Source organism: Stegostoma tigrinum, chromosome 4, assembly GCF_030684315.1.
Source record: "Stegostoma tigrinum isolate sSteTig4 chromosome 4, sSteTig4.hap1, whole genome shotgun sequence".
Taxonomy (NCBI): Eukaryota; Metazoa; Chordata; class Chondrichthyes; order Orectolobiformes; family Stegostomatidae; genus Stegostoma; species Stegostoma tigrinum.
The window spans coordinates 33,855,362-33,877,862 of record NC_081357.1 but is presented as its reverse complement, the minus strand read 5'-3'; the positions used below and the strand labels follow the sequence as shown (position 1 = coordinate 33,877,862).

At 38.5% G+C, this 22,501-nt stretch overlaps 1 protein-coding gene across 1 annotated transcript in view; it reads right to left on the bottom strand.

Annotated features, from left to right (window-relative positions):
- ascc3 (activating signal cointegrator 1 complex subunit 3) overlaps window positions 1-22,501 on the bottom strand; it is a 507,536-nt gene that overhangs the window by 429,518 nt on the left and 55,517 nt on the right. Inside the window, exons 9-11 of the mRNA XM_059645261.1 lie at window positions 22,262-22,387; window positions 9,531-9,731; window positions 8,983-9,123 (exon numbers count right to left, since the gene is read on the bottom strand). Of these exons, the coding sequence (XP_059501244.1) occupies window positions 8,983-9,123; window positions 9,531-9,731; window positions 22,262-22,387 (468 nt within the window). The remainder of the gene's footprint in view (window positions 1-8,982; window positions 9,124-9,530; window positions 9,732-22,261; window positions 22,388-22,501) is intronic.

Here is a 22,501-nt window from a genome sequence, read left to right as displayed (position 1 = left end):
CATGCAGGTGCAGCAGGTGGGGACAAGGTAAGTATCATGTTGGCGTTCAGGGCAAGATGATCCGAGTACAGGCATGCCTTTCTGTAATTATATAGCATATCTTCCACTATTCTAAATAAATAGGCAAAGAGGATATTATCAAATATCCACTTATTTCAGCAAACAGTCATAAAGGTAATAACAGGCCATAATGAAGAGGATGGATCTGTAGAAAACTGACAGTCTATGGAACCAGTCAGCAGATAATGTGAAGTGACAATATCCATCAACATTATGAACAAATCAGAGATTAATCATGTACCCCAAGTAGAAATGTGTCTCACCTCACATCTTGGCCAATCAAAACGTAACATCATTATTGATCACACTATGGACTGTGGTTTGGAAAGGGTTAATACGACATACTTAGGTGCAGAGAAAGATGAAAGTTGAAGAAATGGTACCCAGCTAAGGAAGGATTGGTAATCCATTGTGGAGCTTGAGTCCACTGTCAGGTACACTGATTTTGATACCTTAATAAAGTGGTGGATCCCTATCCTAAACACAGTTGCACTTGGAATGGTCTCGTACTTAGTAGGAACCTGAATTTCATGATTAAAGTCACATTGGATTTAAGAATCCAGCAGTGGTACTGAAGAACAAAAACAGAATTTGCTGGAAAAGCTCAGCCAGGCTGGCAGAAGCTGTGAAGAAAAATTAGAGTTAACATTTCAGGTCTGGTGACCATTCCTCAGAGCTAAAATTAATACACAAACACCTACATATAGCATTTAATAAATGGACAGAGTGATTTTTCTCCGGTACCACCCACTTTCTTCAACACCTGGTTCAAACACAATTACACTGGTTTCTTTCGAACTACCTAATGAAAAAGATTACTTCCAGTAAGAAAACAGCCTTTACTTGTCAAAAATAACCGAAAAACCAAATCAAAAATATCTTTAATGCTGGATAACAAGGCTCTAAAAAGAATTGGACAACCTGCTGTAGCTCGACATGAAACTCTTAGTTGACAGAGACCATCACAATAATAATCAAAAACCTTGCCACCTTTATTTGTTTGTTAGTTTTGTTCTGATATGAAAGTGGCAATGGGTGGAATTATACATTAAAATAAAATAAGGAACTATGATGCTGGAAAACTAAACCAAACAAAAACAAAAGTCGCTAGACAAAATTGGCAGGTCCAGCAGCATCTGCTGAGAGAAAGCAGACACTGTAGGTCTGTGAACCTTTTTCAGACTATACCAAAGCAGTTGTAAATTTCAACACCTGCCAGTTATGGGTCAACAGCACAACTCTGATTTGCCCCTCATAAGCGAACCATTTCCTATTTTTAAGATGACGTCTGCAGAAAATTATTGACAATTTCAACCAGAGAAAAAGTTTAATTCAGCTATACAATTTTTAAAATTTTGATCTCCCAATGATAATAAACTTTTAAAAAGTCATATTTCTGCTGGGAAGTAAACCAGTGATAAGGAGAAAAGATTCTGCCAAACTTTGCTGATTTTATCAAAAATAGCAATGCTAGCTTGAGAAAAAAAAACGTTACTGTGCACATTAACTACTCTTTCATGTCAAGCATAATATGCCTTCAATGCAGGTGTGACTCTCTCTCTCCACTCGAGTCTCTTCTGGAACAAAAGCTGGTGATTTTTGTTACCCTACTCATAATTTTGTATTTATTACAGCTGTGAAGTAACTGGAAGCAGGCTATTAGAGCAATCATTCAACAAGGGAGACAGTGAAAATTCCAAAATATACTTCAAGAGTCCTGCTAAAGCTCTATTCATAATATCAGAGTGCAACATAAAGATTATATTGCTGAGTCACAGAAAAGGGCAATAGATTGGGCCACTTTGCCAAACATGATGAAAATAATTTTGACAAGGTTCGAATCATTTGACATTAAAAATAACTCTCACAGCACCATCTGCTGGTGCAACAAGGACAGGAGTGGGTTCACTCATCTGGCAATAGTTTATTGTAAATGAATGCTTCATAATAAAAGGCATGCCGACTTTTCTTAAGTGAGGTTCAGATTTAGGAGGTTCTTTGAACCGGCATTAGAAGCAATATACAGAAAGTTCACTTGACTTCATTCCTGGCATGAAGTGGTTTGCTTAAGAGGAATAATTGAGCAGGTTGTGCAAGAATAATCATATTGAAATATGGAAGATCATAACAGAAGACAACTGGATGTTGTATGGATGTTTCCTCTTGTGGGAGAGGCGAGAAATTGGTGATACAATTCAAATGTTAGGAGTCTCCCATTTAAGATAGAAACACAGACTTTTCATATTAGGCTGTGGAAGGATTTTTCTGATAGAACAGTGGAGATAGGATCATCAAATATCTTTGAGGCTTTGTTGAACATATTCTTGACTGACAAGGCAGTCAAAGGGCGCAGGGGGTGGCAGAAAGGTACAGCACACAAAACAGCCATTATCTTATCAAACAGTATAGCACACTCATGTGCCAAATGGCCTCTTCCTGCTCCTTATCACATGCTTGTATGGGATGGGGTTGGGTAGGGGAACGGATAGGCACATGGACAACCAGTGCATGAAAACAGTCACCTGCACATCCAAATCACACATCACCCTCAGTAGAAATCATAAAATCGTTCCTTTAACATCACAAGGTCAAAACCTGTAACTCCCAAATATCACTGTTGATGTACCTATACACCAAGGTCTGCAACACTTCTAGACAGCATTCATCACTATACTTTCAAGGCACCTAAGTAACTGATGGCTATAACAGTGATGTCACATCCCATGAACTAATGAAAACATTGTATTTACGCCAGAGACAAAACTTGGGTAAATATACTCTGCTCTGAAAAATGCATCAGCTGTATCAACCCAAAATGTTGACATGTTCTAATATAACAGAAGTACTGATGTCTTTAACTCTGTTCGAAAAGGCAAACTCACAATGTAACTGTCAGTTAACTTCAATTTAATCAATAACACTAAAATGCACTAAATGAACAAAAATAGGCTAAAACAACCGAAAAAAAATGCAACAGAAAAAGTGTTCTGTTCTTTGAAATAAGAATCTATCTTTCCCAAGGCCTGAGGCACAGATGCCTCATAGGTTAGACAGCTTACTGGAAAATGGCAGGTGCATGATTAATCATAAAAATCGTTGGCAGAAACAATGGGAGTTACTACCACAATTTTCAAAATACCCGGACTACTTATGTGGTATCTTGTATGTGCATTTTGTCATCTTTCAAACCAATAGCTAATCCTGAGCAGATCTGACATAACTTCAGGCATGTTTTCCGTTTCAAATTGGCAATTTCTTTCTTAATAAAAAGAAACCATTGCAACTCTACTGCCTGAAATAGCTATGTTTTAAAAGACGTTGAGGCTCAGACTGATGTGTTATAGCTTGCCGAAATATTTAAAATGGATTTTATGCTGCATTTTAACAAATTATAATATTTATACAATACAAGAAAGTTGCTACACTTTTACATTTTATTGAACCACAATTATTTAAACTCAGCTTTTATAATCACACATTTCAGTCATAGAATTACTACAGTGCAGATTCAATCCAACATGTCCGCACCCCAACTCTATGAATTTGAGAATGTTTTCCTACTTTATCCCTGTGAAGCTGCACATTGCTCCTTTTTAAATAGCAGCCTTTTAAATGCCTCAATTAAAAACGCTTCCAGCACACTCAAGTGAACCACTGATGTGCGAGAAAGTCTTTTCTCCTATCTGTGACCTCTTGATGTAGCTCAGTTGACAAATGGGAACAGTTTCTCCTTTCTACTCTGATCAGAGCACCATAACCTTGAATACCTCCACCAGGTCTCCACTCAGCCATCTCTTCTCGGAAAACAGCCCTGACATTCCCAGTCTATCTTCATAACTGAAGTTCCTCATCACTGGAAACAGTCTCGTGAACCTTTTCTGCATTTTTCAAAAACTTTCAACATATTCTAAAGTGTTGTGCATAACAGGCAACACTCTGACTAAGGTCAAACAAGTGCCTGAAACAAATTTAAAACAGGTTCCTGCCTTACTCTTGTATTCTATGCCCCAACTAATGAAGTCTAGGAAAATACATCTTTGCTAAATGCACACTCAATCTGTCCTGGCACCTTGAATAACTTTTAAACATATGCAGCCAGGTCTCCATCTCATGCACCCCTCTTCTCCCCCTCACAGTTCACAATATAGCCGAATTTCACATCATTCACAAATGTCAAAATTGTAGCCTGTGCAACAATATCTAGGTCATTAATATATCAGAAGACATCCCAACAATGAGTCCAGAGAAATTCCACTACAAGCCATCCTCTGACCTGAAGAAATACACCAACTATTCTGGCGTGTCCTGTCATTCACATCCTAGGCTGACCATCACAAAGTGTTCTGACCAGTCCTTTTGTTCCAGGAACTACAATTTGGCTCACCACTCTTAAATGGCATTGTATCAAATACATTTTGGATATCCAAGTACATCATATCAAAGCACTGCCCTCATCAACCGTCTCCGCTGCCACTTCAAAAATCAATTGTCCCTGGAACAAAATGTGCTAGCTTTCCTTGACACAATTTTCATCCACTTCATTATCAATATTGTCCTATATTACTATTTAGTGACATTTTCCTATTTCCAAAGTTATACTGACTGACATGTAATTAATCGGATGGATGAAAAATTAGATCTTATGTAGAAGTTCAAAAGCAATATCTAATATACTTAACAATTCCCATGGCTCATTAACAGCTCAGATTCTGGAGCTAATGTTTAACAGAAATGACTTGAATACAAGTTGTGTTAAGCCATGTGTTTACCTTTCGCAAATCTAAGCCTACGTTAGATCAGTTCATGGGTTGTGGCAGACAATTCATAACAATGGTGTTTTGGCTTTCATTAACAGGGGGATTGAGTTTAAGAGTCGTGAGATCTTGTTGCAGCTCTATAAAACTTTGGTTAGACCGCACTTGGAATACTGCGTCCAGTTCTGGGCGCCCTATTATAGGAAAGATGTGGATGCTTTGGAGAGGGTTCAGAGGAGGTTTACCAGGATGCTGCCTGGACTGGAGGGCTTATCTTATGAAGAGAGGTTGACTGAGCTCGGTCTCTTTTCATTGGAGAAAAGGAGGAGGAGAGGGGACCTAATTGAGGTATACAAGATAATGAGAGGCATAGATAGAGTCGATAGCCAGAGACTATTTCCCAGGGCAGAAATGGCTAGCACGAGGGGTCATAGTTTTAAGCTGGTTGGTGGAAAGTATAGAGGGGATGTCAGAGGCAGGTTCTTTACGCAGAGAGTTGTGAGAACATGGAATGCGTTGCCAGCAGCAGTTGTGGAAGCAAGGTCATTGGGGTCATTTAAGAGACTGCTGGACATGCATATGGTCACAGAAATTTGAGGGTGCATCCATGAGGATCAATGGTCGGCACAACATTGTGGGCTGAAGGGCCTGTTCTGTGCTGTACTGTTCTATGTTCTATGTTCTATGTTCTAATAGTACGAGATGAGAACGTTGTTGAGAAATCAAAACAATGAAAAACATTACAGCCAGCAATTTCTTACATACATACACAGAAAGCAGAAAGCAGACATAAATAGGTCTTTATCAAGTTGGCAATATGTGGTCAGAGATCTGCGTTGGAGCTTCAACCTTTTACAATTCACAAACAATTTGGATAAAGGGATGAAGGTATGGTAGCTAAATTTGCTGATAACATAGGAAAGTAAGTTGTGAAGACGACAAAGTGGCTACAAAGGGGTACTGATAGTTAATTAAGTATTCAAGGATCCAAGGATCTGGCAAAAAAGTTAAAAATAAAAGTGAAATTATCAAGTTTATCGGGAAGAACAACAAAACAAAAAGGAAATGATCTAAAACGGGAGAGATTATAGAGCTCAGAGATGCAAAGGGTTTCAGGCTTCTCATTCATGAATCACGAGGCTAGTAGGCAGGTGAGCAATAATTACTAAAGCTAACAGAATGAAATTCTTTATTGCAAGTGTATTTTAACACAAAATGGAGATTATTCTTTAATTACACAGGACTTATATGAGACCACGTTTGGATTACAATGTACAGCATTGGTCAACTTATTCAATAAAGCTATGAGGGCATTAGAGGGTGACTTGCCTAACACTAGAGAGATTGGATTAGTTTAAGAGGAAATAAGACAAAGTCAGCCTGAACCTATTGGTGTTTAGAAGAGTAAAAGACAAAGTGACTGAACATACAATATCCTGAAGGCTCGTGACAGGGTAAACTAGCACAGGTTATTTGTATTGTAGGAGATTCTGGAACTCGAGGTCAGAGTTTAAAAGTAAGAGGTAATCTGTTTAAGACAGCGATGAAGAGAATTTACGTTCTCGAAGAATTGAGAATTTTTGCAATTTTCTTCCATAAAAGATAGTGAATGGAGTCTTCAACCATTGACACAGAAGTGGATAGATTCTTGATAAGCGAAGGAATGAAAGGTTATCGGACACAGGTAGGAATGTAAAGTAATCAGATCAGCCATGGTCTTATTGAATACAGAAGTAAACTCTGGTCTTAATTCATATGTTTGCATGTTTCTCAACTCACCTCCCATGGTCCCTCATTGCAACCTATGCCCTCTTGCCACTCTGCAATACTAGACATGATAACCAAAGCCTCCAACTGCCTATCTATATTCCTTTTCTTTCTGTTACTGAATGGAATGTGGGCATTATTGGTAAGGCCAAAATTTGTTGTCCGTCCCTGGATGTCCCTGAACTGATGGCTTCACCTGCCTGTTTCACAGGACAGTTCAGAGTCAACCACATTGCCGTTGGTCTGGAGTCACATGGAGGCCAGACCAGGTAAGAATGACGGATCTCCTTCCCTAAAATGATTCGGTTGAATCTGGTAAGTTTTTAACAACAATGGCAAAAGTTACCATTACACCAGTTTTTCATTCCAGATGTTTACTGAATTCAAATTTCACCAGCTGCCGTGTTAGGATTCAAACCCATATTCCTCAGAACATTAGCTCGGGTCTCTGGAATATTAAAATGAAAGGAAAGTACTATGGGTGTGGGAAGTCTGAAATAAAATCAAAAAGTGCATTGTAACCCAGCAGGTTGGGCAGCCTCAAATGAACTGAGAAATAAAGTTAACATTTGAATCATATGATTGTTCTTCAGAACTCTAGATGACTTGTCCAGTGACATTGCCAGAAAGTCACAGCCCACCCCTTGCCAACCCACAGCCCACCCACCCTCCTTTGCCCTTAACTCTCAAGAATCCACCAGCGGTCTATGTTCAGATGAAACAAAATGGGTTTCCAAAATGTCTGTTTAACAATTTACATAGATGATAGTAAAATGTAGAGTATGCAGGGTAGTTTGATCTTCGATTAGGATAATAGGTCAGGACAACACCATGAGTCGAAGGGCCTGTACTGTGTTCTATTTATAATCAAAAACTTTACTCTCTCATAAAAACATTTATATTCATAACAAGGTGTAGAGCTGGATGAATACAGCAGGCCAAGCAGCATCTTAGGAGCAGGAAAGCTGATGTTTCGGGCCTAGACCCTTCATCAGAAATCATTGAAGGGTCTGGGCCCGAAACGTCAGCTTTCCTGCTCCTGAGGTGCTGCTTGGCCTGCTGTGTTATTCTAGCTCTACACCTAGTTATCTTGGATTCTCCAGCATCTGCAGTTCCTATTATCACTTATGTTCATAATCTTACTTTGTAAGCTTTATAATGACTTAGAGATATCAATCAAAATGAAAAACAACAGGAACTCCAGGATGATAGTCATGGATTGTGAAATCAGTCATGCAACACAAATCTAAAATGATAGCCCTCAAATAGAAGTAATCAGAAGAAGTAATCACTGATTTTTTTTTTCTTTCTACCCTACAGATTTTTTCAAAAGTTGGTGGCCAAAACATTTAAATGTTTGACAGCTTCAACGACTATGCCATTCCCTTTACAGTCTGACAATTCCAATGAGTTTATCTATTTTTTATGCACATTCATGTCAACTTTTAACAATCCAAGATGGCTCTTGCAATCTTTCATAAGAAACCTTGCCTTTTCCAAAGGTCACCCTCATCTCCCTTAAAATATCCATGGAACTGTCCAAAAAATGTTCCATCCCTCTGCAAATAAATCCAACAGCGTCAGACCTTCTTCTGACAAGTTTAAAGGCTGCAAAGCCATGTTTTAGACATCTCACAAATGAAAATTAGCTTGCTTTGAAAGCAACTGAACTTGAACATGTGTACGTGCCTCCATGAAACACACAGTACAACATTAGGGTGGCACAGTGGCTCAGTGATTAGCACTGCTGCCTCACAGTGCTAGGGACCTGCATTCGATTCCACTCTCAAGCAACTGTCCTTCATGGATTTTGCACATTCTTCCCATGTCTGCATGGGTTTCTTCTGGGTGCTCCAGTTTTCTCCCACAGTCCAAAGATATGCAAGCTACGTGGATTGGCCATGTTAAATTGCCCACAGCGTTCAGGAATGTGTAGATTAGGTGGGTTATAGGAGGATGGGTCTGGGTGGGATACTCTGAGGGCCAGTGTGGGCTTGTTGGGCCAAAGGGCCTGTTTTCACACTGTAAGGATTCAGTGGTGATTCTGTGATGTTCCTTTTCAGCACTTGGTGAAAATGTTGGATGCCAGATTTGGGAGTGGATCTCCTAGCATCAGGGCTGAAGCACTAGAGATCCTCTTGGTTTTTGAACAAATTGAGGCTCAACATGCATAGTGAAATATCTAAAGTTAATGAACAATGTAATTGGCCTTTATTATTTCGCTTATAACCTATTAGAGGAAATGTACTGGATAAAAAACAATGAAATTGACAGAGAAACTAAATTTCTAAGAATAAAAAGCAGCCTTGGACAAACTGGATTGGATTACAAATCTAACAATCAGCTTAAGCAGCATCTTACATCAAGTTAACCTCAAGATGTCATGGGCCTTCAGACGTACCTGTGTCCTTAAAATTTCTCCTTTGGTTAACTGCATGTCGCCAGTAAGCTCCTTCACCAGAATACCCAATGGCTCTAGACGCTTGCTAAAGTAATTTGTCATCTCAGCAGCTAAGGCCTTCATAGGCGCAACATATACAATCTGCACAGAAATAAAATGCTGTTAATAAATGCCTAACAAATTGAAGTGTTTGAACCTGAAAGTGTAATAAATGATACTTGATTGTCAAATAGTTTCAGTTCAGTTAAACTGAAATCTTTAACAGTGATATGTGAAAAGTGATTATCCTTGTTAGATCAAAATGTAACTGCTTACAATATATTTATTTAGCAATTACCTTGAAAACTGCATCATGTTCAAATGAAAATGTACTGTTGTATGAAAATTATTACGCATATATTGTATTAATATTAAACAGTCAAATACTAGCATTTCAACATATTTGGTAAGGTTTGTAAACATATCTGTTACAGAAACACAAATCATATTTTAAAACAAAACATACTACAGAATAAAAACAAAATTACCTTTGTACATTAAATCCCTACCTTGAACTCATCCTTTCTGATCATTCCTTGTTGGATATGCTGGCGGATTTCATGCAAAACAGTAAGCATGGCAATGTTGGTTTTTCCAGCTCCAGTAGGTGCACAGATCAGCATATTCTCATTTGTGTTGTAAGCTGTCTCAAATACCACTGACTGGATGCGGTTCAGTTGCTTCATCCCTTTAAAAACCAGCTGTCCGATCTGAAAGGTTAATCATCAAAATTTCAATAAAGTAACCATAACTAAAGAGACAACAAAAACTGAAGTACTTCCATAATTCCTAGCATGATACTTTGAAGAATACATTGTCGACAAATACTCAAGTATAAAACTGAAATAAATGCAGTTGCTCCCTTAGACAGTTTGGAGCAATAAGACCAATTAAAGATACATATGAACTACAGCAAGCTTTGTTTTAACCGGCACCATAATCAAAAGCCACTCTTGATAAACCAGCAAAAATTACATACCATAAATACTGCAATCTACTGCGATGTCAGAGTATTTATTCTGTGAAACGAATATAATGTTTATGTGTATACCCCCTGCATTACATTTCATCAGGGTTTACTGCTAATGTGTACCTCTCGATTATCCAGAACCAGCACACGCCTGGTTACATAGGTGCCAATTTATAAAAAGTTTACTTACAATGTGAATTATGTACAGCAATTTCAGCAAGTTATTTTGGATACAATTTATCATTCATTACCAAAAGGCTATTATAGTTCTACCTTAAATCTGTGTTTTACAAATACCTCAAATTTCTTTCCTATCAGCACCTTTATTGCAATACTGATCTATCTAATTCACAGACCTGATACATTAAAAAGATTTCATTGCAAAAAAGGTGCAGAGGAGATTTACCAGGATGTTGCCTGGTCTGGAGCACAGGCCCTATGAAGAAAGGCTGAGGGACTCGGGTCTGTTCTCATTGGAGAGAAGGAGGCTAAGAGGGGATTTAATAGAGACATTCAAGATGATCAGAGGATTAGATAGGGTGGACAGTGAACATCTTTTTCCGAGGAGGATGACTTCAACTTGCACAAGGGGGCATAGCTACAAATTGAGGGCTGACAGATTTAAGACAGATGTCAGAGGCAGGCTCTTTACTCAGAGTGGTAAGGGTGTGCAATGCCCTGCCTGCCAATGTAGTTAACTCAGCCACATTAGAGACATTTAAACAGTCCTTAGATAAGCATATGGATAATGATGGGATAGTGTAGGGGGAGGGGTTTAGATTAGTTCACAGGTCGGCGCAACATCGAGGGCCGAACGGCCTGCTCTGCGCTGTACTGTTCTATGTTCTAGAAGATTTTATTTTTAAAAATTGAAAGATCAATAACAACAAATCAGAATGTCAAAATGGATATTTCTTTCAACAAAGATGTTAAAGAGGTGTGAAAATCAAGAAAGAAAAAAAAGACCCAGATCTTGCTCTAAAATTAAGGGTGCTGATGGTGTGGAAATCAGATAAAGTGCAGGGATTATGACAGACAGCATGAGTTGCAAAATCTCCTAAATGAAATCACGTGCTTAGTGGTCCCTGTTAGATTCAGGTGGTGCTCTGGCTACGTTCAGCTGAGTATGCATGAAACTACAATCAGAATAGTCTAACAGTACAGAACAAACAAGTAAAGGCTAATGTAGTCAATCACATTCACATCAAAATTCTGCATTGTAGTCAAGAAGGACATGGAGAGATATGTACAACAGGCATTTTCATAGTGCTGTGATGCTTGAATTTGGAGTTACTTCTATGATAGGTAGAATTGTATCAGTAATAAGTTTTAGGTAGAAAGCTGACAGGGTAGATTGAAACAGCAAACTGTGGAAAGGTCATTTGAGACTGAATAATATGTTCAAGGAGTGAAACGTTTGAAGATATGAAGTAGGATTTCAGAAGACTTCTTTTAACAATACAATTGCGAAAAGCTGGATTGAAGAGTCAGCAACTAAAGATACCAGATTAAGCAGCATTGACACCAGAAGTCAGTAAAACAATGCCACGTATCTAAAACGGAGTAAAATTGCATTCACATAAAACAACTAATTTCCTTGAGTTAAAATTAAAATGACAATGACAATGACAATGACAATGTAAAACAAAACTAGTACAGGAGGTGATTACATTCTGTGTACTGAAGTTAAAATTAAAGTGTCAAACAAGATACATTCTTGGTTAGGATCATTAAAGATGTCAACTTGAACTTAAATTAACAATGAAGGAATGCATTGCAAGAGATCCTGATACCATACTTTTGACCTGCGCAGCTTGTTTCACTGCATTTCATAAATAATATGGCTGATGTACAATGGGTAAAATACAAAACACAATATGTCAAATTCACTCAGCTTCTGTCTACAAGATATTGAAAAATGACAACTGAATAAGCATTTAAATCATACAATTAATTCAAGGCAGAAATATGAGGCAGCCAAAAAGGATGCCTTGCATGTCAGATTCCATAATTTTAAACTTTCTCAAAGATGTAAAGAATACATGCTCCTGAAAAAAATCAAAAAGGGCCATTCCTCAAACTTGTTAAATTGTATCACAATTATCTTCAACTATATAACTTACACAGTTGATCTTTATTCATATTGACAAGACTTTACCAAGTCATATAGCTACAAGATAGATGTAGATACAAAGTCAAAAAATGTCCACTAATCAGTCATACAAATGTAACAATTAAAATAAATTAGCACAAAATTTTATTTGCCCAAAAATCATTGACAAAATTCAAATTAAATAACTTCAAATTGAGAGTTAACTGAAAATAAGAGTACATATAGTACCAAATTCTTGAAGTAGTAAACAACGTGAAAAATTAATACAAACGTCAGCTCAGAAATACATAAATGTGTGTGCAATTTGTGACACAGAGCTAATGTATTTCGTTTCTGTACTGCAAATCCAAGAAAACTAGAAAACATAAAAAACCAAATTACGTCTGGGGTAAGTGATTGGCATAACTATTTTCACTGCCAGCAAGTGCAAAAAATGTTTCTGGGTTTTGATAACAGCATGGTAATAGATGATGACCTCTGCTTTACTGTCTCTGGTAGAAAAGAATCCTGCAAAGTCAGCAAACACCTTAACCATCCAGTATTGGATAATTTTAACTGTGTTGCTCTTTGAGATATTTTAAACAAAAGTAGACTACAGATATGATTAAAAAAAGTGTGGAGCTGGATATACACAGCAGGCCAAGCAGCATCTCAGGAGCACAAAAGCTGACGTTTCGGGCCTAGGCCCTTCATCAGAGAGGGATTAGATATGATTAATCTATTTCCTGCCTTGAACACATTTCTTGCTGGTTGTAGTGTAAAAACATTCTTGAAAGAGGAGGGAAATCCTTTAATAAGATTAGATTGCTGAACTACATAAAGTGAAAGGTATTACATTTTAAACAATTTAATAGGGATCATTCAAATTCTTGCAGTCTTTAACAAAACCTTAATAGTATTATGAAGCACATTCAGACCAAAAATGTGGAAAAATAATTAATATGGTAGTCTAAAGCAGTAATTGCAACATACCAAGCTAAGTTCCAGAAACTGATTGGAATGGGACCATAAAATGATTTTGTAATCATACAAATTATCGTTATGTTTTCAAAGGTTTTTTATTATTTGTTTGAGCAATGTGAGCTCCACTGTTAAGACCAGTATTTACGCCCATCCCTATTTACCCTAGAAAAGATGGCAGGGAGCCACCTCTTGGAACCACAACAGACAATGTGGTATAGGTAAACCCATGATGTGCTGCAGCAGGAGTTCCAAGCCTTTAACCAAACAAGAGTTAAGGAACAGTGATATTTCTCCAAATCAGCAAGGTAAATGACTTGGAGGGCAATTTGCAAGTGGTATTGTCCCATGCACTAATGCCCTTCTCGCTCTAGATGGTACTAGTTGCAGATTTGGCGATTTCTTTCATGGAATGAGAGAATCATTTGCAATACCAGCATTTCTTACCTAACCTCAATTGCCTTTTGTAGGCTGATGGTGCACACCTTCTTGAACTGCTATAGTCCCTATAGTACAGCACTATGTGGAAAGGAGTTCTTGGTTTTTGATCCAATGACAGGGAAGGACCTGACATACTTCACTTTCTAATCAAGATAATATATGGCAGTGTCCAATAGATCTGTTGCCCTTGCCCTTCTAGGTAGTACAGGTTCACCCATTTTGAAGGTATTGTCAAAGGAGGCTTGATGATCATCCCACCAACCTCCGCATCCAATGTATCATTCTCTGCCTCTTCCATGATCTACAATCTGCTGCATTGCATCAATGAAGTTGAGAATATTGTCAAATTAAAAGAAAAAAAAACGAAGATTAGTGTTCAACTGGACCTGTGTGCAAAAAAAAGTGAAATCCAATTAATATTTAGAATTAAGAAGCTAGTCTAATGCTGACATGTCACCAATGGTGTGAACATCTAAGTGGTTCAATAATGTCGTTCAGGAATAGAAATCTGAAATCCTTATTTGATTTGACTCCAGATCCACAATGTGGATGAATCGTAACTGTGCTCTGAAATGGCCAAGTAAGCCACTCAGTAGAAGGGTGATTAGGGAGGAGCAACAAATGTTGGTCTTGCCAGAGATGCCCAGATCCCATTAATAAATCAATCAAAATGAATTATGATGGCTGTAGTCCACGAGTCTTGGTAAAGGGTATGTATAATGGCAGAGTTAGAGTAGGTGGTAGTGTTGTGTAAAAAAGCAGGGAGAAGATGGTGCCACTTACCCTGGCAGAGCGCAAAAAAATTAACCTTTCTGCACTTCTGTATTTTCCATTTTGCCTAAGTTGAGGCTGGCTGGTTCTTGTAGTACGACTTGTTTTACTTATCTATAGGATAAAGTAATTCCCTCCTCTCAACTATGCTATCTACCAACACTTCCAGTTCCTGTTGAATAAATGGGGAACTAACCCAGAATTCCAGTCATGTCCTCTGTGATAGCAATCCAGCACCACAATGAAAGGTAATTCCCAGCTTATACATGGCACCAGCAGTATAAATGTCAGATGGTCCCAGTAGCAGCCGACATTTCTGCTTCAAATGCTTAAGTCAATGAGTAGAACACCATGGAGCTCAGATCATAATTAAAGGTGAAGAGTGGTACACTTTATAAGAAAAAGTCACTGTGATCTAGGGTGGACTGAATGTTGTGAATCCCAAAGAGGCAGTATTTGCCTGTTGTAGTGACCGATTACTAAATTTGACAAGATGGTCACCTGGGGCTTTTTAAAAATGACACAAGACAGCCAAAAGGGATTGATAGCAGATGTTCACAAACAGATCTGTAGCCTCCATGCAGGATCACTGGATAAGGTAATGAAAGATCTCAGTAAGAGAAGACAGGGGACATCAGCGAGGCATCCCTAACTAATAAAGGGAGGCACAGATGAAAACCTTGGTAGCAAACTAACGTAAAAGTTCCATTTAACACAGAGTTGAAGGGGAAACTTGACTCACTTAGTCAAAACATTTCCAGGTAGTTGTAAATTGCATAAACAGCACACACACACACACACACACACACTATATATTAATATATATAAATTCATACACAAGTAGTGGTGGTTATAGTTTTAGTATATTAGACATTGGGGAAGTTAAATAGATTTCTCTAGACACACAGCAATAAGCACACAGATGTTTCTGATAAGAAAGCAACCTCGAAAAGCCTAGATAAGAGATGTCTAGTAACAACCAGCCTGAAGTTTGTAGTTTAGCAAGAACGGAAAGAAAAGTATGATCCCACAATAATCTGGACTCTGGGTAATTGTCATTACATATTAAACATACCTATATGAGAATTGTGAAATTAAAAACAGAAAGCTACAAGTTTCCCTGCAGGGGTTTAATTGGATACTCATGAGCAGCCAACCTTTGACAGTAAAAAGGGCCCCGTTATTTGCAGGCAAGATGGAACAACAAATGGTGTAAACAGACAGCCTATAAGAGGGCAAAAGACACTGTAAAACATGGAAAATAAATAATTGTAGCTTCGCAGCTCAGCACACAGAATGCTATGAAAGTGACTGAATTTCATCCTTATCAATGGAGTTTGAACATGTGCTATCTGGTAGGAAAACTAGTGTGAAAAGTATATGAAGCAAGGTGGGGTGGGAGAGGAGAACCCTAGAATCAAACTTCTGCCTTGAACCAACTTGCAGCTACAAAATAGAAAGGCTGTGTTCATTTGATCTCCCCAATTTGTTAGCCTTGTTACACCTAACGTTATAGTTATAATGTTGTATAACTATATAACTTTACTAACTTTATATTTGAAGATATATCTGGGATGGCACGGTGGGTCAGTGATTAACACTGCTGCCTCACAGTGCCAGGGACCTGGGTTCGATTCCACTGTTGAGTAACAGTCTATGTGGAGTTTGCATATTCTCCCAGTGTCTGCATGGTTTTCCGACAGATGGTCTGATTTCCTGCCAAAGTCCAAAGACGTGCAAGTTAGGTGGTTAGGTGGTTGGAAAACCATGCAGACACTGGGAGAATATGCAAACTCCACATAGACTGTTACTCAACAGTGGAATCGAACCCAGGTCCCTGGCATTGTGAGGCAGCAGTGTTAATCACTGACCCACCGTGCCACCCCAGATATATCTTCCAATATAAAGTTAGTAAAGTTATATAGTTATACAACATTATAACTATAACATTAGGTGTAACAAGGCTAACAAATTGGGGAGATCAAATGAGCACAGCCTTTCTATTTTGTAGTGTTCAGGGATGTCGAGGTTAGGTGCATTAGCCATAGGAAATGCAGTGCTACAGGGATAAGGTAGATGGATAGTTCTCGGTGGGATGTTCTTCAGAGGGTCAGTGTAGACTTGTTGGGTCAACTGGCCTCTTTCCACACTTTAGGGATTCTATCAGGCAACACGAAAGCTCAGATAGCATCGCTGCCTCACAGTACCAGGGACCCAGGTTCGATTCCACCCTTGGGTGACTGTGTGGAGTTTGCACATTCTCCCTGTGCCTGCGTGGGTTCCTGCTGGGTGCTCCAGTTTCGTCCCACAGTCCAAAGATGTGCAAATTAGGTGGATTGGCCAGAGAGATGTCGATCATTGATCGTGTGTTTGCAAAACTGGATGTATAGATCAGGGGGACATGGCTAACAATAACAATGTTGCATGTAATTACTGTAACACAAATCTTGACTGGGAGGAGCAGAGTGGTCAGTGGACACTGTTCCAGAACCTCCCATGCTGCATGGTAAAAGAGTTCTGAATAAAGATCAACTGTGCTGCTAAATACAGAATGTAATACTCCCAAGGAGTCATACAGCAAGGAAACAGACCCTACAGTCTAACCAATCCATGCTAAACATAAGCCAAAACTAAACGAGTCCCACCTGCCTGCTCCTGGCCCATATCCCTACAAACCTTTCCTATTCATATATCCATCCAAATGTCTTTTAAATGTTTAATTGTGCCTGCATCCACCACTTCATCAGCAAGTCCATTACACACACAAACAACCCTCTGCGTAGAAAATTTGCTTCTTATGTCTTTTTTTTAAATCTCTCTCCTCTCACCTTAAAAAAGTGCCCCAGTCTTGAAATATCCCATTTTAGGGAACAGACAACCACCATCAACTCTATGTATGCCTCATTATTTTGTAAACTTCTGTCAGGTCCTTCGTGGCCAAATGGCTGTACCTCCTAACTGGAGTCCAATTCACAATTTTGAAAGACCAACTTCACTCCCGTCATCACCCCACACTTATGTCACATGGCATATCAAAAATTTCAACAGATCTATTTAACCACAGTTAGATCAATGTACATTAGCATTCACTGTACCCATGCTGATATTCAATCTTGTTGTACCTGCAACTCAAATGAGTAGAGGTCTTGAAAAGAGAAAATGGAGAACAGACCTGTTGGATATCCTTAAAGTAGTGAAAGGGCTAATGATAGGTGTGAAGAAAATGTTTCCAGCAGAGACCAAAACTAAAGGTCATAAAAGATAAGATGCAGCATTTTAGTTCACAAAGTAAATCCAGGTTGATGTGGCTAAATGCACACAAATTGTAGCCCGGAGCTCTGAATAGTGACGGTGGAGGCTCAAGTGTTCTTTCCATCATATGACTGACCAGCAATCTATACCACACTTACCACCCACTCATTGGTGTATGTTAGAAGGATTTATAGGTTTGGCCGGTTAATGAACACACCGTCCTTGGCCATCAGCTGCTGGAGTGGGATTTCAATCTGGAACTTCTGGCCCAGAGTGTCACAAGATCTCCTTGATGTAAGTCAGTCACTAACAAACCCTGGTCAAGACCAGCAGAGCTCAAGTGACTTTCTGTATTAGCACTTACTGAACCAGCTGATGGCCACAGGGTAAAAAAGGTCCTTCTCAAAGACCACCATCTGCTAATAACTATTGAAGCACTCACATTGACACAGGACCTCAAATAGAAACCTTAATTAACCCATCAGATATGTCCAACCCAAGCTGGAGGAACAGCACCTCATTTCGTCTTAGACACCCTACAGCTTTCTGGACTCAACACAGAGTTCACCATTTTCCGACAATGAACACTGCCTTCCATTACAATGTTCCATCAATGCACCCAGACTGCCCTTTGACATCTCTCCCCAACACTTCCCATTTTGAATTAGTGTTGCTCCTTGAGGGAATCACTGAGTATGCCTAGTTTTGTTCGGCACAGCAATGGCCACACTGACCCTTGCAAGTTCTTTGTTGATTATAGCTTGCATGTCATCAGCATGAAAAGCTGGCCTAATAAACCAGCACACACTGTTCTTACTTGTCTTGTATGTGATCCAAAATTTGGCATGTTCATGTTGAGGGTGATAAACCAGGTACACATCTGTTAGCCGTGCAGCTTTGTGGAGATTACTTTGAACTCCAAGCGCCCATTGAAACGGCCGCCAATCTTCAGGTGGGTATCCAATGAAATGACACAAGGCCAGATCTCATCCAGGTCCCTTGTAATATAGCTTGGATCTGCTATGTTACCAGTTTATTTATGTCAGCATGGAGAGACACTAGATAGGGTTTTCTGATGAAGAGGCTTTATACTGGTGCAAGAAGCTTATGCACTAAAGTCTCTTTTTGAAAAATTTACACTAGTTGTCAGTAGAGAGCTGAAAGTGAGAAGTGACAAGTAATTTACGTATCATGCACTACCAATCAATAGGATAATACGCTTCACAGTGCATCATCCAGAAACACACTCTACTCTTGTGGCCACAGTACTTATAGGGCTCATCCAGTTAAGTTTGTGGTCATGCCAGCTATATTCAGAATGCTAAAAATCTACTCTCTCCTCCATCGCTGCACAGGGGCAGTTGTGGCATCTACAAAAGTAACAATTTGTCAAGCCTCTTTCTTAACATTTTGTGGTAAATGATTCACAACTGACTCTTCAAACCATCGTGTAGTCATGTCAGGGGTGATAGAAGTGGTGGAATAAGTTTCACTTGCCTGGATAGATACAGTTCCACATTCATGACACCATTCAGGACAAAGCAACCCACTTAACTGGCAATTCTTCATTACACCTTCATAACAGTAATATCCCTTATGGATACTCAATCCCAAAAAAGTATCAGCCCTATTTTAACGTTAAGATCTCTTACTCAACCAACTCTTTTCAGTTTTGATGCCTTAGAAATTATGTCACACTTTGGACACAGGCATCTTTCCAGTCCTAACAGTGGTTCAAGAAGACACTGACCACCAGTTTTTTTCCCAAGTAGTGATGGGCAACAAGTGCTGCTCTTGGCAATGATATTGACATCCCAGAAGCCTATTCATATCCTTAACTCGTTTTCTCACTCGCACTAAGCCTCCTGAAACACAACAATATCCAACTTGATTCCATGTTAAAGCACTGAATTTCTGTTATGTTTAAATACAAACAAAAATGTCTATTTATAGAAAACGTTCCAAGGTAATTCACAGGAGACTTGCCAAGCGACCTGATACCAAAACACATTCTCAAAACTTTCATATAAAGAAAGAAATCCCAGAGCTTAAGTGCCTGACAACACCACTCATTATGCCTTGGCTACCAGAAAATGATGCATTTAGGTTTATTGTTTCTTGCTGGCTAGCCAACCTTTTATCCATGCTAAGTCATTACTCCTTGACCTTTTATTTTCCACAATAATCTTTGTAACACTTTGAAATACCTTATGAAAATTGATTGCACATCAACTGTTTAAAAATGATTTCCACGTCACAAAATTATGCTCTTGCCTGAACACCTTGAACTCATCTACATGCACTGCCACATCATCTAATAACAACTTCTATTATCTTCCCTGTGACAAAAATTTAACTAACTAGCCTATAACTACCTGCCAGTTTTGAATAAAGTAATTACATTCACATGCCAACATTTTAAGGTCTGCTTTAAGGACCAAGAAATAACACCAAGAAGTCCTTTTAAAAAAAATTCTGAGTCCCTGTATAGGTTTCTCCTAAAGTGAAAGGCTGAACTTCAATAGTGAAAGCTTGTAGGAACTAAGAAATACCTCTCATTGGAGTATTTACACTTCAAAATTTGATTAGTTCTATTCACCCTGACAGGTTAACTTACAACTTTCACAAGGTCATAAAATACTTGGAGACTGGATTGGTCACCCAAGTGCACCTCATCTAATTTCTCTTTCCCTTGGCATCTATGGAAAAACAAATCCTGGCAGAATGCAAAGAGATGGATCATCTAATACTGCCAGATTTATACTTCTGCCAAAGATGAAAATTACCTAAATAATTTGAGAGATTGCAGTAAAGACCAAGTCTTTTATACAAGGAGATAAATTAGTTACATGTGGGCATATCTTCTACACTGGGGTTAATACTTCAAAACGTATTTTGTGAAGTGGGCATTCTGTACAATTGCATTTGAGTAAAAGGTAATGTTGCCAAAGTCCTATTGAACCATATTGCTGTCCTCTCATTACAGAGAGGTGACTGGCAGTAGCTACACCTGACAGTCGCCATACCTCAGGTGAGGAGCCAAGTTGAGAAATACAGTTCTTTATGATAGTCTGAGTCAGTGCAGGAATTGGACCCACACAATTGGGATCACTATCACAAACCGGCTGACCAGTCAAGCGAGTTAGCTGATCTTTACTTGGGTACAAACTTGCCAATTCACTGAAACAGAACAACAATTAGTGAAAAATTTAAAAAAGCTCCCCTCACCGATTCAAACAGGTGGCCATGACTCCCATAACAATCTAAAGTAGAGATGAACTAAGCTATCATACAAGCTCAACATATTAGTTTACAACCTTATTAAAAATTAACTCAGATCACGGAAGGGGCATCAAAACAAAAATGTTAAGAGAACTGAAGTTTTCTCGATTTTTCTGTTAAGTCATAAAATCAGCTATCAACCGTGTCCACTGAAGTGCAAAACATATACAATCCAAAGAATAAATCCCATCACACAATTATTTAATTGATGCAAAATCTTAAATAAATTTCAAAATGCAAAGCAGCCTGACCAATTGCACACTTAGCAGAAGTGCAAAAAATAAAATGCTGGAAATACTCAACAACATAACTGCAACGTTTTGATAAAAACATTTCTACATTAAAAATGAAATAAAAACTCAGCCAAAAGCAAATTTTGTAGCTTTTGAACCCCATCAACCTTGGTACCTCAGTACCAGCTTTAATGATGTAGTGACAGCAGTTTGTGTAACACTGCATATGCAAACTTGCAAGAATACACAAGTTAATCTAGTTAGATATCTGTTGACGCTGACATCAGAAGCATTCAGTTCTCCGAAGTACATTATCAAGCCATTCCTGCTTAAAAAGTTATTCAAATCAGAACTGAAGTAAATATTGTCTCTTTAAAATATAAAATATTTCACACACTTTTTCTAGTGAATGGCTTTCAGTACATGTACCAGTCATGACAAAAATCAAAGACCACTTCACGGATTTAAATGGCTCAGCTGTAAGTTCCCCATAGAAAACCCTGGCAAAAATCAAATATTTCATTTTTCAGTGGGTTACAAAAATGAGGAATAGAGCTGGCTCACCAGCAAGCCTGTCCACCCTTTCTAATCCAGGCTGTCTCAAGGATCCAGAATACAGCAAATCACAAATACATGTTTGTGGACAGAATAGGAGCAGGTTTATGGAAAGTATGTGACATTAAGGTTGGTTTTGTGTCATTATGATGGGCCATCTAATTGTGTTAGATCATTCCCAAACAACAGGTCAACTGTGATTTCTTCTACTATATACAAACAAATCATGAGGTGCTCTTATGGCAGAGCAGCAGCATCCCTGCCTCTGAGTCAGAAGGCCAGGCTTCAACCTGTTCCACAGGTTTGTCGTAACACATCTGAATACGTGGCTTAAAAATGTCCATCCAAGTTAAAAAGCTTATTGATTGAAATGAAGTTGGCAACCACCATGGAACAAACTAAAGTTCTCTCACTACTCCAACAGACAAAAATAACTAAGAATAAAACCATCATCAAGAAAACACAGTAAATGGCTAACTGAAGGAAAAATGCTGCTGCGGTATCAATAAGGCACCGTGAAATACGAACTGAAATGTAAAAGTTACATCAACTATGTTATAACTAACTCCAAAATCAATTCCATCTTTGCACTGGCCACATGCAGATTATAACTTATTATGAACAATTTTCTGATCAATTTACCTGGAGTATTAATTTATTTACCTCATCCAAGTTTTTGATATCAACTGGTTTCTCCTGAATACCAATTGGCATAGGTTGTGTTGCAGGAATGACTACTTGTTCATAGACTTTGTTGTTCTCTCGCTCAACATCTTCTGAAAGAAATATCTGTACAACATTAAAGTTCACAGTTTAGCATATGAATAGGTTAAGGTTTCATAAATGTACAGATATTAAGATTACTTGCAGTCAGCAGACAATTGCATAAATTGGTCAACAGAT